This window comes from Thalia democratica, chromosome 8 (assembly GCF_965202585.1).
Source record: "Thalia democratica chromosome 8, ktThaDemo2.hap1.1, whole genome shotgun sequence".
NCBI lineage: Eukaryota > Metazoa > Chordata > Thaliacea > Salpida > Salpidae > Thalia > Thalia democratica.
In genome coordinates this window covers 21,483,853-21,503,227 of record NC_139172.1, presented here as the reverse complement: position 1 = coordinate 21,503,227, position 19,375 = coordinate 21,483,853, and the positions used below count along the sequence as shown (strand labels likewise).

General features: G+C 26.2%; 2 protein-coding genes across 2 annotated transcripts; one reads left to right on the top strand and one right to left on the bottom strand.

Annotated features, from left to right (window-relative positions):
* Window positions 1–1,235: 1,235 nt before the first annotated feature.
* Window positions 1,236–3,798, top strand: LOC145842382 (microfibril-associated glycoprotein 4-like). The gene is made up of 6 exons (XM_082949808.1): window positions 1,236–1,580; window positions 1,778–1,950; window positions 2,343–2,439; window positions 2,609–2,705; window positions 2,798–2,868; window positions 3,316–3,798. Exons 1-6 carry the CDS (start codon window positions 1,346–1,348, stop codon window positions 3,570–3,572), a joined length of 930 nt encoding a protein of 309 aa, XP_082805934.1. The 5' UTR covers window positions 1,236–1,345; the 3' UTR covers window positions 3,573–3,798.
* A 4,440-nt stretch (window positions 3,799–8,238) lies between these two features.
* Window positions 8,239–15,873, bottom strand: LOC145842091 (sphingosine-1-phosphate phosphatase 2-like). The gene is made up of 7 exons (XM_082949471.1): window positions 15,830–15,873; window positions 13,372–13,702; window positions 11,567–11,735; window positions 11,415–11,504; window positions 10,790–10,922; window positions 10,418–10,538; window positions 8,239–9,040 (listed from the first exon to the last, which is right to left on the bottom strand). The coding sequence occupies exons 2-7, from the start codon at window positions 13,698–13,700 to the stop codon at window positions 8,761–8,763; spliced, it is 1,122 nt and encodes a 373-aa protein (XP_082805597.1). The 5' UTR covers window positions 13,701–13,702; window positions 15,830–15,873; the 3' UTR covers window positions 8,239–8,760.
* Between the last annotated feature and the right edge of the window lie 3,502 nt (window positions 15,874–19,375).

The window sequence follows — 19,375 nt, the reverse complement described above, 5'->3', positions numbered from 1 at the left end:
TGTTTCACTAGGATCTTTTGCTAACAAACAGATAAATTTATATTTTTGAATAGTTATACAGTAAATACTATTTTTCTACAAAACCACTTATAAAACTACGTCATTTTTGACTTAGTTCATTAATGAACTAAACTTTACTTTTACTCTATATCAAAACTTTAACAAACAGATATGAATTTTTAGTTAAATATCTTAAAATGAAACCCTATTCAACCTCTCATTTACTACATTATACCCAGTTTTTTCAGGGGTTGCACAGAAAATAGAAAACCAGTCAAAACACGTCCCTAGCAAGTACTATAAAATAAATGATAAAATGATTAACAATTTAAAATATAACGTTATATGGCGTTAAATTCAAGAGAACCAAAAATCTCATTCGAAAATAAAAAAACAACTGATTTTGTAAGTAAATGCATGGCGTTTCACTGCTCATAAAACATAAACAGAAAATCGCCGTAAGTCAATAAAAGTGTCTGTAAACAAAAATATTTTTTAAATTCAATTGTGCTTTTATGATCAAAAAATTTATGATTTACTTAAACTTAGTGTGTTTTTTTTAAATATTAAAACTATTCAAAATCAAACAACTGGAAAAATTTTACGTAACTGAATAGTTTTTAAAGTTACGTAAGTTTACTTTTAAGAGAAGAAAAAAGTTTAGACAGCTTTATAAATATGTATATTTTACAATGTAATTTAAGTATATTGTTCAAAATAGAGTAAATACTAGTATTTTAATATACTTTTCTAAATTAAAAGTTTTAGTTATGAAGATGCTGTAATTTTTAAGTACGTGAATAGTGCATAGAAGGTAGAAAACGATCTATTTTAGACACAAAAACTAGCAAATGCCTACTTTTAAAAGATAGTTAATCAATTTATTTTTGCTTATGTTTTTTTATATATTTAAATTTATATAAAAGTTAAACGAAACAGGTTTTACTAGCTTCAAATTTAAAAACTGGAAAAATAATAAATCATGCTAGTTTTTAACTTTAAGTATTTGGTTTAAGAAGTAGATATTAACTTTGATATTATTTATCAGCTATATTTAAAGTCCAAATGCAATAAATAGATTGTTGTTAGTGCCAGTTTGACTAGACATAAGTTTTACAACATTACTATTTCATAATTAGATCTTGATTTAGCAGTGCCATTGCTAAGCTGTAGATAACTTATTGATAAAAAATGTATAATCATAGGTTTATGTAAACTTCAAAATCTACAGAAAGTTAACTTAAAAGTATCAAACTTCAAAAAGAAAAAAAATATTTAAACCGAAAAACTACTTAAAAAATGTATATCAATTCGTAGAAAATACAAGTATTTATTTCATTACGAAATGCTCGTGCTTACAGTATTGGCAATTCTTCAACTGCTGGTGAACAACGCAGCTTGTCAGGAGCAAACTTGCACCATCACAAAGACCTATTCCTGCGACGAGCACCACCACTCAAGCAATCACGCTGCCATCGGTAAAATGGGGCCGAGAGGTCCGCCCGGAAAAGACTGCAACTTGACTTCAGTGAGGGAACATTTGAAGAAAGTTCAGCATAAACTGAACAAAACTAAACAAGGTTGGATTCTTTTTAATTAACTTTTTTTTCTTTATACTGCAAGAGTTTAACTTTTTTATCAAAAATTTAATTGAAAAGCATTTAAGCTTGTGCTTAGTCTTTTAGTTTACATTGCAGCTCTTTAAATAATGTAAAAAGTTGAACTAAAATTTTATTTTGTTTAAAAAAAATGCTGATAAATCAAAATTTCTATGAAGAGCTGACGGAGTTGAAAGAACAACGCAGCTTCAGGCAGCCGAGAGATTGCTACGACGTGAAAAAGCTCGACCCGCTGTCTCCCTCTGGTGTTTATAAAATTTATCCGGTTTTCAGTGACGTGAGAGGCTTTCTTGTTTATTGTGACCAGGGAACCGAAGGGGGAGGCTGGACGGTTTGTTTTTATTTTTTATTTAATATTAGTACTCAGCAAAGTACTTTAGGTATTTTTGAATGAACGTTGTAAAGGTAGCTAGATTAGTATAAAGTATAAACTAAAGTATAACTTTTATAAGTGCTTTTTTTTTTAATAATTGAATGAGATTTTCAAAGTTTAAATAAAATTAAAATATAACAAACAGTAAACTAAAATCATCTAAGACTTTTAAAACAATATGAAACTTTTTTAAACCTTTACTTTAGATAAGTAAAAATAGTACTAAAATTTTTTTAAAGTAATTTTTTATGCTTCAGTGTCTTATTTTTCTAATGTTACTAAGCGTTGGTAACTATAAGACTATAATAAAAAATCTTATTGTTAGAAACAAACAAAATACTGTTTTGTAGCTTTTTCAACGAAGATTTAGTGGCGAACAGGATTTTCAGAAAAACTGGGTTTACTATGCAAATGGGTTTGGTAACCCGAATAATGAATATTGGTTGGGTGAGTTATTGAAATGATGTTATTGTGTTCAATCTAAGTTATTTGCTTTTGCTCAATTGTAATTGTATTCCTTTCTCATTAATAAAATGTTTAAAATATTTTCATTTAAAGAAAAAGCTTCTTATAAGATTAAAACCGATTAAAAGAAAAAAAAACTGTTAACTATAAGGTTTGGAAAGATTGTATCAGATGACTCAATCGGGACTATTCAATTTACGTGTGGACTTGGAAGACTTTGAAGATAACAGAGTTTTTGCTAAATACAAGTAAATTAACTTTTTATATAATTTGTTGTATAGGTTATGTAAAACTAATTAACCAAACTTTGCATGTAGTTAATTTTTAACTTATTGTTTAGATCATTTTCTATAGGAAAAAGAGAAAGCTACTCATTGAATTTGGATGCAAGTTCTTATGAGGGTACAGCAGGTTAAAATGACTTGTTTATTAAATTGTAGTATACGCATATTATGTTTTTGTTGTAAAATCTTTAAATAAACACTAATTTTTTAACTACTGTTTTATGAAATTCAAATATAGTTAGATAAATTTAAAAAAGAGTAATTCAAAGTATTTTTAATGAGATTAAATGATTATTATTTTATGAACTTTAAGTTATCTAAAATAATCATCGGCGAAAGTCTACAGAGCCTAGGCCTGGACTTTTGTATGCCGTGAGACTAGCATAAGTTAGCATAATGTTTGATCATACAAATTCAGTCATCAGACCACAATCCTTCTAAAGGCTTAGGGTCTAATGATCGAATTGGTATGACCAAACCTTAAATGTTTGGCGAATAAAAAAAAAGATCTTTACACACTAAACGAAATAAAACTACTAAAATAATTTCAAACAATAGTACATCGAAACTTTAGGAGACTCGCTTTCAGTTCACAACGGTAACAGCTTTAGTACTCCGGATAGAGACCAAGACACACATGATAGTGCAAATTGTGCAGAAATTTACAGCCCTTGGTGGCATGTTGCTTGTCACGCATCTAATCTTAATGGATTGTACCTAGAAGGAGAAACAACCAAATACGCGGCTGGTATGGTTTGGAAAGCGTTTAAGGGTTATTACTATGCCTTGAAGACTTCTGAGATGAAGTTTAAACCTGTGTACGACTATTAAGATTTTTTTATGTTTTTTCTGTGTGATTTTACACAATAAGCAAACTTTTGTAGAAGTATTTTTCGTAAATAAGCCTTAAGTTAATTTAACTTTAAAAATATTCTGTTTTAGTATTTAGTATGTTTGCTCGTTTTTTTTTTCTATATTTTTTCTTAATTCTAAGCAATTGTCTATTTTTTACTATTTTGTAAACTTGTGGTTTTAAAACAAATAAACATTATCACTAATTTGTAAAAATGGTTTTATTATTTTTGTTGTCATTGTTACTTTTATTATACTCTTAAGTTATATAGTTAATATGATATATAAAGGTTTTATAGGAAGTGTTTAGCTATATAAGGTTTTTTAGTTTACTTAAAGGATAGTCGTTCTATATTTTTACTTTTTCGTTACTTTTATAATATCTAAAAACAAGTTTTTTCCCGATTACTTGAAATTGCTGAGTCTTTAAAAAATTAAGATAAACGTATTTATGAGTTAAAATTATTATATTTCATTTAAAACTGAAGTTGTAGGTATGTACTAAAATCCATTTTCATTTAATTAATTTTATGTTTATAAATTGTAAATATAGTTTAAGATATTTTAAAGAAATTTAGCTTGTAAAAAAAAAAATCGTGTTAGTATGTTTTTCATGGGAACGGGTCTAAATTGAACAAAAACAAAATTGAACAAGGTTACTAAACTGTACGAGGGGACTAAATTTCACGAAGACAATTTTGCACCAAGGGTAAATTTTTCACGAGTTACAATTTTGCACGGAAGGTCAATTTTGCACGAGAGTAAAAAAAAATAACAGAAAAAAAATTATAAAAAACGAAAGCTTTGAGATAAATTTATAAATAAACAAAAAAAAAAAGTTACTGACTAAGGGTTAGGGGTAGCAGTGATAGTAAAAACAAAAATAGAAAAAAAAAGTAATAAAAGTTATAATAAAATAAGGAAAGATAAATTATAAACAAAAATAAGTTGGTTAAAAATAAAAAAAAGCTACCGACGAGGTTTAGGGGTTACAGTGATAGGAAAAAAAAAAGATTAAAAAAATAAGCTAATAAAAAAAAATTCAAACCGTGCAAATATGTCTCCGTGCAAAATTTTCTGCTCATGCAAAAGTTTCTTTGTGCAAAATAGGCTGTTTGTGCAAAAGTTTCTTCGTGAAATTTTATCCCCTCATGCAAAAGTCTCTTTGTGCAAAAGTATCTTTGTGCAATTTTGTGCCCTAGTTCAATTTTTTCCCCTCTTGAAATTTTTTACACTTGTGCAAATTTGACAGCTACCCATTTTTCATAGTTAAAAAGACTTTTCATATTCCTAAAATTTAATGTTTTTTTTTTAATTTATCCAGTAAATTTGTGTCAAAGCTGAACTTAAAGGTTTAAGTTATAAAAGAAGCAAATGTTTTTTCTATTAATGTCAAAACATGTATTTTCAATTAGGAACATAACTCGATATTCCTATAAACATAAATATTAAATAAAGACAAAAATTAATTTTGTTCTTCAAACTAATTGTAATACATCAACTACATTATCCAACGACAAATGCCTTAAAAGAATTACAAAACATTTAGTAACTTGCTTTTCAGTATAGATGTTTATTTCTGACAAACAATAATTATAACTAAATACTAACAGTATTTAAAAATGTTTTAAGAGCATGCTCACAAAACATCTTTATGTTCAATGGGACGTATATCAACAAACAAATGGTTTATCAATGGGATCACCTCCTGCCCCTTTACTGGCCAACTGGTTTGTCAGTCAATTAGTGACAGAGCTGCTTAATAAAACTGCAAGGGCTAAAATGTATTGCAGATATGTGATGAAAAACTCAACAATATGCATAAAGATACGAAATTTATAATCCAGACTTGCCAAGAAGGTAAACTACCATATCTCGATACACAGGTGGCAATACTGATGAAAATTTTGCGAAATATATTAAGTTTACTAAATTGTGTGTCTTGTTTATCTTATAATAAATGATCAGGAAAGTTTCAATATTTGTTTTTTGGTAACGTTTTTAATAGAATTTTCGTAGCTAAATAAAATTGCATTACATTATATGTAAAAATAGTATAAAACTCTAGGTTTTACAGTAATTTTCGAAATTCCATGTATTTTTTTCAAAATTTTTTAAATTCAAGGTTTTTTTTTGCTTAAAATGTCAAATTCCATGTTTTTTTTGCAACCATGTTTTTAAGAGAGCATAGCATTCTAATAAACATTTATAATTTAAAACGTGATAAAAAAAAATTATTTTAAAACAACAGCTTTTGGTTCTTTTAACTTTTTTTTATTATTTATAAATATTAAAAACTATAGCAGGTTAATAGTTGCCTTTAAAATGTTATAGCAAGACAATAAAATTATCAAGAACTAAGTCTTTCAGTTATTATTTAAGCTTAACGAAAAATAAACTCAAAAACTGTAAAACAAAAACCTTAATTTTGTATTAGGTGCAGAACTATTTTACTGATGTGAAATTTACATTTGTCACATAAAAATATTTTAATGTTGTAGACAATATGAAAAAAGCTTCTTACTTATTTTAAAAACTAAACACTTGAATACTTTAGTCCAGTGGTCGTCAAGCTAATCAAAATCTGTGTACACCAAAAGGCAAAAATAAAATCAGTGCACCCCAAGATGCAATTTAAACAAGTGCCGCTAGTGGTGTCACTGCGTTAACACCTTTATTAATGCATATCTCCTTTAAACTTATAACTCAGTTTTTATTTAAATGCAAACTTTTTAACTACTAAAAACTGAAATTTATCATTTGATCCTGTTTTTAATGAACCTTTCTATTTGGTTTACCTTGTGTGTACAATGATATTTTAAATAAGAACTAGATTTTTTTTGTTGTCAAAAAATTTTCTGCACACCTAAATGAGTTTCGTGTACCCTAATAGTATCGTGCACCCCAAAATAAATTTCGTGCACACTAGTGTGCACCAGTGTACACCTTGACGACCACTGCTTTAGTCTTTTAAATAAGTCATTTGTTTCTTTTCAGCCATTTACTTAGAAATAAAATTTAAGCGTTCTGATAAGAAATCATTTTATAAGTGTCTTATTAAATATGATATGTTGTTAGTATAGAGTTTAATCAAATAACCTAACGAAGTTTCTACTGTTGAACAAAGTAAAGTTTATTTTTCATTTTTAGTCGTAAAAACATCTAGAAGCACTATGAGCGGAAAGCATTTCATTTATTGTTTTATTTTTACATTTTTACGAGCACTTGTAATTACTGATTACTCTACATAACATTTTAGTTTTTCTTTTGATAAATATTTAATTAAATAATCATATACATACAAAAAGTACATTTAAGTTTGAAAAAGTTAATAGATATCAATAAAAAAAATTCATCGATGTAAAACATTTACTTACTTACTTTTTATTCTAAAAAATGGCTTAAGTATATTGAAAAAAAAGTTGAAAAAGAGTTTAAGATTTGAATAAAATTTTTGTTTGTTAGACAAGTTAATATATACTTAATATTTCAGGCTTTTTATAGTATCTTTATATACACTACTAAGCGACTTTTAAAAATTTGTATCACAAACTTATAAAAAAAACCTTATTATTATTTTTGCTTTTCTTATAATTAAATCTAGTTTTTAATCTTTCAAAAAACCTCATTTAAATATCAAACACAATAAAGTTTAAAATATTTTAACATTAATCTACAGTTTAAAAATAAAATTAGTTGGTAATGAAAATATACTTAACAACTTACATATTTAACATCTAATTACGGTTATATCAAATTAAATATTTGAACCAATAATTAGACTCAAATATTCTTAAGATGCATACAGAACAAAAACCATATGTACATTATCAGTTAAGAGGAAATAATAGAAAAATAAAGTGCATACATAATTTTAACAACATTCACTTTTTCACAGAGCAAAGACATTGTGAAACACGTGATAACAGGATGTAGTATTGTGTGGGAGGTTGGAAAATTTTCGCTTAAAACTAAAATAATTTCGTTTAAATACCAGTGAAATTCAATAACTTTCCATTAAAAACAAAAAAAAAGTCATCTCATCTAAATTAACCACTAATTCTTTTAATTTTTCAATTATTATATTAATTATTTCTATTTCCCAACGCCTCTACTCTAAGAGACTATTAATTTACTTGTATTAATTTTGTACAAATGTGTTTTTTTATAAGCTATGCTTATGGAAAATCATCTATTTGGATGTACTTTCTTATGGATGTCCATTTTTTTTTGCATGTGTTAAGCTATCGCCTTTTATATTAAACATCTAAGTTTAAACCTACTAATTATTTGTTTTTAAATTTAGCTTTGTTTATGTTTACTCTTTTTATCTTACATTGTTGAAAATACATTTATTTTGTTTTTATATTTCATCTTGTGTGTCCTGTTCAAGTCGCTCAGGTTTTAATGCTTGAGTTCAACATTGCACAATAAACAATAAAATAGTGTCAAAAAAAATGTCAAAGTTCTAAACAATTTAATCAGTATATACAATTTTATCAAACTTATTTTATATAAGCAACAAGTTATTTTAATAAACTTCATAAAAATATATTACCGTAAAGATTTGTATAATTTTTTATATATGTTAAACACTATTAAAAAATGAAATCAATAAAAACTAAACAAAATTAAACTTTAATATACTAAGTTTAAGTATCTGCAAAATTTTATAGTTCATACATAAATGCCATAAAACATTTTAAAAGGATTTAAAAGGACATTTTATAGTTTAAAAATATTTGTTAAACTTAAAATCCATTAATGACATTTTCCATTAGCTAAATATGCATATTTGATAAATCAAAAAACTATCAAAAATCATTTCAAACTATAACTATAAGGCATAATTTTCATACAATAATCAAACATATAAAACGGCCATCAGCTCTAACGTTTTTGTAAGAGCGCCAAAAAGCCATACAAAAAGCATCAAAAAAAAACCAATGTAATTTCAACTTTAAGTAAATTTCATTAAAAAACAAAAAAAAAAACCTGCATCAAACTGTAACCGCAATCATGTCAGGAACGTGTAAAAATATATATGAAAATTCATTAAATAAAAATTGCTAACGGAATCTCGTGCATATTGGTAATTTGCAACTTGATGCGAAAAAATGATTGAACGACGATCGATTGAGAACACAGCGAAAAACAGGATGCAACTTCAAAACGAGGCACCGAGAAAGTTCATTAGAATGGGGGCACAGACCGCGGCGAAACCGACGCAGAAGTAGGTGGCGAACTTGTAGGTGACCTCCACTTCGCGCCTCTGCCTGTCCAGCTTATTGGACTTTGCGGTGTTGGTGAAGTGGCACACGAGGGCCAACGCCGCTTCCTTGGACGCCGACCTGACCGCGGCCAGAATGACAGCGCCCACGATCAACCGGGACAGGGCGACCAGAAAGTAGCCGGAAAATGAATATTGGAAGGCTGCGGCCGGCGACCTGGATTTTTTTGTAAGTTTTTACACTGGGCTGTTGTTTAGTCTAGGTGGCAAAACATTATTTGTAACTTAAAATTATAAAATGATACCAATATTTTAAACAGTGTATTTAATATTGACAATGACTTGCTTGTTTGCTTGAAAAATAAAAGTACTGAACTTAGTTACACATACACTAAGTAAAAATATCTAAGTAATGATCTAACTATTGTATAGTTAGCTTAAAATTTCAAAAAAATTATACTTTTGAATATTTTTTCAGAACCAAATTAAAATCCATAAAACTATTAAAATGTCTTATAGTTGTAATATCTTTAAGTTTTGAAATAATTATTTTATAATTAAAAACAAACTTAAAAATAAAATTTATGATCTTAACGTAATTAAATGTATTATTCAGATTTTATTTGGTTGTACTTTTCCTCTCAGTTTTTATTTACTTTGAAGTCTGATATTTGTATTCCGTAAAATATTTAAAAATAGAAAACAATTACATAATGTAAGTTAATGATTAGTTTGCGTAGAAGCGAAATTTCACTATGACATTCAAAAACACAACCTTTAAGCAAACAAATCGCTGAAATTACAAAATAAACATTGCAGCTCGCTATGAATTGAGTAAATCACAATGAATAAAGTAAACGCTTGATAACAAAAATTTGTACTTGATAACAAAGAAACTTTATGAGTTTTCAAACTTAAAGCTAAGAAACATTGAAAATACTTTTATTACACTATAAAAATTAAAACAAAAATTTTTGTCAAGGTTTTGGTCAGATTACAAGAACAACTAAACCTATTATCTTAACTAAACTTCACTAAATTCTGTTACATAAATATAATAGTTTTCTTTAATATGAAATGAAACTAATTTATAACTAAATAACTATATACTGATAAATGCTAAGCTTTAACTGAATTTTAAAGAGACTCGTAGCTATTTAATAAACGTTACAAAATAAGTAACTTACATATGCTAGGCCAAATTAACTAATTTGTCACACTTTTATTTGAAAATAATTTCTCAGTTTAGTAGTTTTGATAATTTAATAACTAAAAAAAAAGAATTTAAAAACTAAGTGACCTTAAACAATAAATAATGTCATGAGGTTAAGCCAATCGTATTTTTAATTTATAATTAATTACTTATATAACTTTTGTTCAAATATTAAGATGACTTTTTAAACTTTTAATATTTTATATTTATTGTATAACTCATTATTGATGACAAACCTATGAAGAAGAAAAAAGCGTAGAATGAACTAGAAAGAACATTTTACATTTTAGCAAAACCAAACTTTTCTTCTTATAAACATCCGCAAACCCTATTAATGATTGCCAACTAAAACTACTTATGGAAATTATCTAACAAACTAACAGGTCAATATTGTTTTGGTAGAGCAGCCAAGACGCGCATTGTATTCCAGCAGAAGCTGCGAGAATGATGACCGTGTCGCCCCTTGTGGTGCTGTACCTGTCACTTGATGGGTAGAAGTACCCTGAATTTTTTTTTTGTTTTTTGTTTAATAAAATGTTGTCAAATTTTTACTTGATGTTTCGAAATCAGTTTGAAAACTATGATTCAATTGTTTTCAACAAAAATTCACAACTATATTCAACAGTTCAATTACATAAGCTCTCTGGTTTTAGACTAAGCACTGTGCATCATATAGTTTTAAAACTTATTGTTTTAAAAATATATAACAATTTAAACTTATAGATATAAAACTTTTTCGTTGGAATTCGTTACCTAAAAAGTAGTGGGATATGACAATGAGCCAGGGAGTGGAAAGTGAGTTGAGCGTGTAGTTTTCAACCATCTCCATGAATGGCCATCCTCCTATCAGGTACGCAGCTGATATCGCGATTCCCGCTAGTATGTCCTAACAAGAAAAATATATATGAAAATAAATATGTAACAGGCACAACTATAAGGCACTCAGTTTTTTTTTGTAGTGTCTGTTTTGTATAGTATACACGTTGCAAAAAAAATCCAATATTAAGTAAAACAACATATCTTATTATTTATTCTGTATTTATTATACTCTTCTTTTAAAAATTACTAGAATTGCTCATGTGAATTACCTGAGAATTGTACTAAAAATATTAGTTATATTTAAATGGTTGTAGTTCAAAATTATCTTCCATGTAAGAAACTAAAAAGTATGTGAAAATTCGAACAAAACAAAATTTATTTCTGTACTTATTATATTCGACTTTTAATATTTGCTACAATTGCTTTTGTGAATTACCTGAGAATTGTACTCATATAAAAAATATTATTTTCATTTAAATTATTGTAGTTCAAAACTATCTTCCATGTAATAAACTAAAAAGTATATGAAAATTCGAACAAAATAAAATCGTGCACTCACTAAAAACGAATGCATTCCAACATAAATACGGCTGAGAGCCACCAGCAAAGACCAGCATACAGAAAGCAGGACTCCGAACTCTAGTGGTACCTGCATTGGTCGTTACAACTGATTACTCTTTGTTAAAACTTTTATCACAACACGTGACTTACATCATACTTTTCATAAGTAGAAAGCAGTATTGAGAAAGGAAGAACGGTTCCCGCTATTGCGTGGGTCGATGGAACCCCGTACTCTGCAGATACTCTTGTCTCCAGCTTGAATGCCGGGTAGGAGGGTCTCGGCCATTTTATCAGGTCTTTCAACGCTTGCCCGATGTACCTGTTGGTCAAAGTGTACTTTGCTTATAACATTGACCATTTTGTTTGTTTGTATTATTAGTTTGTTAAGATTTTTACCAATGTTAAATAGAAACGAAATATGTACTATTAATAGTCACCTAAAACCATGTTACAGTATTTTTTAAATCGTGTGATGAAAACCATTTGGTTAAAAGCTACTTTGAAAGTATTTTTATACTCTCTTTAGTAGATATTTATCAGAAAATATTAGTTAAATTTTTATTAAAATAAGCTGTATTTTGTTGTACCGTTTTCTTTTCGAATTTTAGAAAGGCACAAAATTTTAAGCTGTGCATTTTTGATCTGTTTATTGAACTTGAAATGTATAATAAAAAATACCAAAGCTTAAAAACTTTATAGATTGAAATTCAACTATATCAAGTTTCAAATTATAAAATAGGTAGTTTAAATGGAACTTTATTCAAAGCTTTTATTTCTACCATTTTCAATTTTATCTAATAATAAAAATATAAAGCCATACTGCTATCAGCTTGAATAGCCTAAAACAAATAAAAACTTATAAACAGTTTATTGAGATGAAATAAGGAAATTTTTGTAAGTATGCATATCAAAATAAAATGCAACTTAATTTGTTATTTTAGTTTACTGCTTACCTGTCAGATAAAAAAACCATAAAAATTAACTAGTAACACTGTAATGTGTTAACTATTTTTTTATAGTTGAAACCTCATTCAGAATCACAAAAAAAAATACTAATTACTAAAGTTAAACACCAAGGTTATATGTATAAAAAGTTTTTTTTTTTTTTGCAAAAAATCTTAACTTTATAAGAAAAATTTCTGACCAAAATATTTTTAAAATCTTTTATAAAAACAACTGAACATCATAAACACTTTGCAGAAAAAACTTGCCAAACTTTACTGACTAAATCACAATGGTTAGAAGTTTATATTTGATATTTTGGTATTTGAAACAAAAGTTTAAATAAGTATTTGTTCAAAAACATACAGTTTAGTCATTAAAGAACAAGAAAAATTATTAAAATACAATAAAAACACTTATTAATAACGTATAACATTGTTTAATAACACATATAACACAGTTCAAAAGTGCTACAACTTTTTTATTTGAAAAGCTTCAAGTTACTTTCACTATAGACTTGTAAAATAGCTTGTTCAAATAAAATTAATAAGTTAAGTTAACTTGTGACAAACTAGCTTACATAATTTAGTTAGGAAATTTTTTATAACACAATAATTTTATAATAATTTTTTATAAGTTTAAATACAGAGCATGCATTTTTATTTGATTCTTCAAAATTTGGTATTGTTTAACTTTTAAAACAATTTTAAGAGTAACAATTTTCAAATTTATAAAATACACTTAGTAAAAAAAGTTTCTCAACTAATAAATAACTATGCCAGCAATTTATCTTTTATGCGTTAGAAATGATATACAACAATCTTTATTAAAAACTCAGCAGACTATTCTTGATTTTATTTTTATGTTTTTATAGAATATAATTATAAGAAATTTCACCAATCTTTATAAAGCTTAAAATACTGAAAAACATTTTTTTGATATATAAAATAATACCATTGTATACCGTACGTTTAAGGAACTGAACAACTACTAAAATTTTATAGATAACTAACATTGTCACCATCCATACAACAATCATTTTTCTTCCTACACTTGGATCAATGTTCCAAAATACAAAAGGAAGAAAAAGAATGTAAAATTCCTCGGTACCCAGCACAGAACCAAAGCGAAACAGGTGGTACAAAAACCAGTTGTTCACTTTGTAGTTTATATTATGAGTGTGACTGGTTTCAGTTTTGCCTTGTTCAAATTTGTTTTTACCAACACTTCCTGCTAAAGATAGGCTGGAGTGTTTTATTTCTTCAAGGCCACACATTTCTTGAAAATTTCGAACTTTTTTGAAATCCAAAAGGTAATCACAAATTGAAAAGAATTTATCCATCTCTGTGTAAAAAAATAACATTGTTAAAATATCTCCGAAAGAGTCATAAAGTTTTAATCAAATCACAATTACAGTTAACATATTATTGGATACAATATTTAAATCAAAAACTAGGGGAATTCATATGAACTGAGTATTCTTTAGAAATGTATTTACAAGTTGGGTTTTTAAACACTTTTATTTTTTAGGTTTATATAGCAAACTATGCTTTATTATTTAAAAAAAAAATTGTTTCAATATATTTTTATAAATGTTTTTTAATGGGAAAGTTTATTTTTTTACTATATTGCAAAACTTCAGTAAAGTATTTTGAAACTTTCAATTAAAATTTTAAAGTGTATTATGTAGAAAATCATTAGATTTTATTAAAATATCAAATTCATTTTTAGAAATCAAAAACTTAAATTACTAAAAAAAAAGTGTAGGTGTTGCTTTATGGTGGAGTATTTATACATATTTGAGAACATAGTTGCCAAAATTTGTGCATGATGTAAATCTAGGGGTTTTAAACAATATTGTTTTTTAAACTTAGATCATCAAGTGCCTAGTTTTGACTAATCAAGGGCAAACATGTATAACTTCAGAAAAAAACTAAGTTAAAGTGGCTCAACGTTGATAAAATAGTTCATTTTGTCGATATGATTCAAGTTTTGTACTAAACATTAGAATTTATAAGAAACAAAAAAAATTGCTGAAAGGAAATTAACTGAACTCTGTTAAAATCAAAATTTTTAAACTAAAAAATAGTTTAATTAGCAACAGTTTTGCAAAATCATTTTTAAACAAGTACAAACTTACAGGACTAGTCTAAGTACTAACAAAATACAAAATTGATAAAATTATATTTAAAAACTTATAACTTTTAGTAATCATTACATTAATAGTGAATGTAAAACATTTAACCAATATGAATTTATAGTACAGCAGTGTAATTCAATGCACTTCTCATGTCTCTTTAAAGATTTTAAATTGAAATTACTAAGGTTAAAAAACTAAAATATTAATCTTTGTTTGGTGAAAATGTCATTATATGTGAAAAAAAAACTAAGTAAAAAACACAAAAGTACAACTCAATCAATTTTTTCAGAAATCAAAAATATATAATATATACATGTTAAGGAACCAAAAAAAAAGGAAACTACAACTGAAAGAAATCAGCTATTGGATAAATTAAAAAGATAATTTATAGGGTTGTCATTGGTTTATTGAAAATATTTAAAATAAATCTTCTAAATTTTTAAAATTCCTTTCTGATTTTTGATTTTGTTCCTGATTTTTATAATTTTAAAAGTTCAAGACTTTTAATCCCTTTTTAAGATAAGACTAACTTGAAACAAAATAAATGTTGTTAAGTTATTATTTATTATAAATATCAAAAATAATTCATTGCTACTTAAAATATTACTGTTGTATTGAATTCCTCTTTAATTTTTTTCAACCAGGTCTTTCAAGTCTTTATTATAAAACTAAAAGTCATATCACTGATTCAGCATTTTTTTTGATATGTAGTTCTTTAAGCTGGTTTTAAAACTTTTTATTCTATTGTTTATTAATTAGAAAGAATAAATAAACTTTATTTTGTATTTATTTTAATTAACTGTGATTTTTTCAGTATTAGTCACTCTATGTATATTACAACAACAAAAATATAAGTTGGTAACAATCAATGTTGTTCAATGATATTTTATAATTATAAGATTTTCTATTTATAAATGTTTTCTTTTCATTTCCTTTATTTTGTAAGTTATTAGGTTTTCAACCATAATAATTTTAATAGTTTTCTATTTGTCTTTAGTAAAGTTTTAAAATTTAAATAAATACATATTTACCAACTTTATTAAATATTCTTTTCTTGTAGTACTTATTAGTTTTTCACAGAACTCTATGGAACTGTGTAAATTCTTATAAAAAATAGAAACATATTTTAGTTCAAGAAATAAAAATTATGGTGCAGTTTGTTTTTATTAAAGATGAATTGCTATCTAAAAAAAAACATGTTTCAATTTTTACACATCACTTTAATAAAAAAGTTTACAATAGACTTGTCTGCTTAAAATACATATAAAACTTATGCAGATAAAAACATATTGTTTTTCTAATTAAACACATATTATAAATAAAATATATACCTTTTTTGCAATATTAAGTTTTGCTCTGCTGGGTGTGCCAAGTGTTATGGAGTAAATTCTTTATGAATGGTTTAATAATTTTACTACAAGAATGTAAAAGCACCTTAGTTAAAGCAGCTAACAAATTATCAAAACCTAGTACCGCAATGTTTCGATTTTCGACTATTTTCAACAAAAATAGGTATCTTTGCCATTATAAAATAAAATAAGCAATATGCTGCACTGCAAAAAGTCAAATAATATTTTCCAGATAGTTTACAACCGGTTTAGTTTATATTATGAAATATCACACAAACACAAAATTAGCATTTTTTTATGATTATATCATCAGTCGGCACGGCACAACTTAATTAGTTCTTTAAAGCAATGCCTTTTTTATTTAAACCTTTTAATTTTTTTCTCAATTTATTACTTTTAGCGCTTAACTTTTTATAAATGAATAAATATATAAATAAATAAATATATATATATATATATAAAGGTTTATTTAAAGATGCAAAACTCAAAGGACTCGAGTTTTGTGACTATTCACTCATCAGCTTCAAAACAAGTTTAAAATAAAGCACAAAACAAAATCACTAATGAAAGTAAAACATTTTTTGCATAAATTATCTACGCAAATTTTTTTTTACTTTCATTAGTGATTTTGTTTTGTGCTTTATTTTAAACTTGTTTTGAAGCTGATGAGTGAATAGTCACGAAACTCGAGTCCTTTAAGTTTTGCATCTTTGAATAAACCTTTTTATATATATATATATATATATATATATATTAATAAAAAGTATATTAAAAAAATAATAGTAAAAAGTATAATATTCTGAATGTAAAAAAAAACAAAGAAACTACAACCAGCAGGTTTACGAAAGCTTAAATTATAGCAACCGTGGACAGAAATAGTTGCAATAAACCGTTTTCTTTTCTTTTAAAGAAAGATTTATTTCATTGCCACAAGCATTTGTCTGTGAGTAAAACTTGAAAAAAAAAAACTTAAGACGTTAATTTGTAAAAACTTTATTTGTGTCTATTTTTTGAATGCGTTTTTTTTTTACTTTTAGAAAAATATATTCAACAATAATCTTTTGTGCATGTACAATTGCAATAGAACATAAAATATTTTTAACTTATAAAAATTGTGTATATAAAATGTACTTATTTTTAACAATGTATGAAAAAAAAGTTAAAAATCAAAATATAACAAAAACAGTTTGACTAAATAATTAAAGTGTATAATCGAAAAAAGTTTAAATATCTTTGATTAATATAACTTTTTTTTTTCTTTTATTAAAAACAGTTTGACATGAATACTATAAAATCATTGTTTTATCAATTATTAGAAAATATATTTTATCAAATCATCAAAACTTTAGAATATAATCTGCTGACAATGTTTATAAAATAACCATAATAACTCTGATTTTATTTTTTCTTATTAATTGTATATATACTGTAAGGTTTTAAATTTAGCTAACCAATATCTGAAAAAAAAATTATAAAACTGCATTTGTTTTAATATTTATTTTTGTCAGACTCTAAACTGTGTGCTGTTTTAGCCATGACTTAAACTATGCAAAAAATGAATAAAAATCTAATTATTTTGTCAAAAAAATTATTTACAAAAAAAAAAATAAAAAGAATGAATAATACACGTTAAAAAAGTATCAAGCTTATTTTGATATGCCAAAAATATTGAATATGTTTAAAGTTTTGCACTACACAAGACGTTTAAAAATATCCGTGGTATGCAACATGATAACCGAAAAATTCTTTTTGCGCGAATTTCTAGGACCAAATATTTTGAGCATCTTTAATTTGTCTACAATAAGCAATAAGCAACTTTTTTATTTTTGTCAACTTATAGTCATAAGTTTTGAAAAATAACCACACAAGCTAAATGTTCTCAATACATTATTAACAAGAAACAAAATCGCAAATTAATACCAACAGTAAGTCAACTATGCCTGTAATCAACTTTAAAACTCAAGTTTTTTTAATTTACTTGTGAAAATATTTCCTTAAACTTTATTTATAAAGATACGCTAGTATTTATTCTTTTATATGGCCTATTGTTAAGTTTAATTAAAAATTACTCCGGTATGTTAGTATACTAGTTTTTTGTCTAAGTTTTAAGTATGTTTTACATACTTAGCTTCAATTATTCAAATTAATACATAAAAAACAACAAATAAAATAATTTAAACATTTATATTTTTATTGCTAGTTATTTTAACAATTCATTTAGGGAATTCTATTACTTGTAAAACTTAATTTAATCTACAGATCTTCAACACTTCGATTACTATTACTGTTAAAGTAAAGTATATGATAGTAAAACTAATGGCCGCTTAACAAATGAACTGGCTAAAAAAGTTTTAAATAACCTAGTTTTCATTAAATTTTGTTATTCTATATCATACTTTATCTAAATCAACTTGTGCATTCAACATAAACCAGAAATAAAATAAAAGAAAAGCTACAATTTTGTTATATTATAAAATATTAAGATTAGCTGTACAACCTTAAAATAGTACTTTATAATACTAATAAATTGTTGTAAAGTAACTAAAACAAAACTAAATTCCTGTTTATACAATTTTAATGATTTAAAGTATTTTATTCAACTTTTTGGAATTCGAATATAAATATATTACACAATTTAATTTTTTACAGTTTCTGATAAAAAGTAAACAATAGCTAACGAAGTATGAATCAAAAAGGTAAAAAACCGGATACCGTCAATGTTTCTCATGAGAGTAAAACTTCAGCTTCAACAAGGCAATCCACACCGTTCAATCGACAAACAATTAGAAGGTCATTTGCTGGAACAGTGCCATTGAAATTTAACGAGGACGATGTGTCAGCAATCGATTTAGCTGAAGTTCATGTGGCATCAAACATTTTACAGACGGCTGAGCAAAGAAGGGCTGCGGATGATAAGTTGGTTGACGAGGTTGAAAATGGAAACTTGTTTCTTCAGCTCAAAATGCTTGACAACGTTTTATCGTCATTGGCGCACAAAATTGGCTTGGAAAGTCTTACAAAAGAACTTCAAAGTTTCTTGAATCTTAATGAGTTTACAGAGCATCTTCAAAAGCAAACATTCATAAAGTCACTGCAAACCGAAATATGGTCAAGACAAGCTGACAAAATTGCAGATTTCAGCGACAAAAAAGTAGAAAGGAGGGTTGCAACAGATGATAAACTAGATGTTTTAACTGAAGACGCTTCTGTTGAACTGCAATCTATGGAATCTTCAAGAAAAGCTGAAACTGTTGAAGAATTAAAGAAAAACAAAAAAGCAAGCAGATTCGATTATGACAAGCTGTATACTATGGTTAAAGAAGCTCCAGCTGATGGTGTTCTTTTGAGTAGGCTTGTCGACCTCTATAAAGTTATCAAAGTTATGATTAAATTCTGCAAAGATATTATTAAAATTATCAAAGTTCTTGACGAATATCAACCAGGTACTGACGATTACTTTGAAAAGGTAGATGTTTGCATCAAAATACTAAAATGTTTGAAACCACGCCTGCCTGAATACCTAATATA

Bases quoted from the DNA above. Each gene is read 5' to 3' on its own strand.
- LOC145842382 (XM_082949808.1), top strand. From the start codon at position 1,346: ATGCTCGTGCTTACAGTATTGGCAATTCTTCAACTGCTGGTGAACAAC. The intron at 1,951-2,342 runs GTTTGTTTTTAT...ACTGTTTTGTAG, and splicing joins CCGAAGGGGGAGGCTGGACG to CTTTTTCAACGAAGATTTAG. The intron at 2,440-2,608 runs GTGAGTTATTGA...GTTAACTATAAG, and splicing joins GAATAATGAATATTGGTTGG to GTTTGGAAAGATTGTATCAG.
- LOC145842091 (XM_082949471.1), bottom strand. From the start codon at position 13,700: ATGGATAAATTCTTTTCAATTTGTGATTACCTTTTGGATTTCAAAAAA. The intron at 11,736-13,371 runs GTTAGTTATCTA...TTTGACCAACAG, and splicing joins GTTGTATGGATGGTGACAAT to GTACATCGGGCAAGCGTTGA. The intron at 11,505-11,566 runs GTAAGTCACGTG...CGACCAATGCAG, and splicing joins CTACTTATGAAAAGTATGAT to GTACCACTAGAGTTCGGAGT.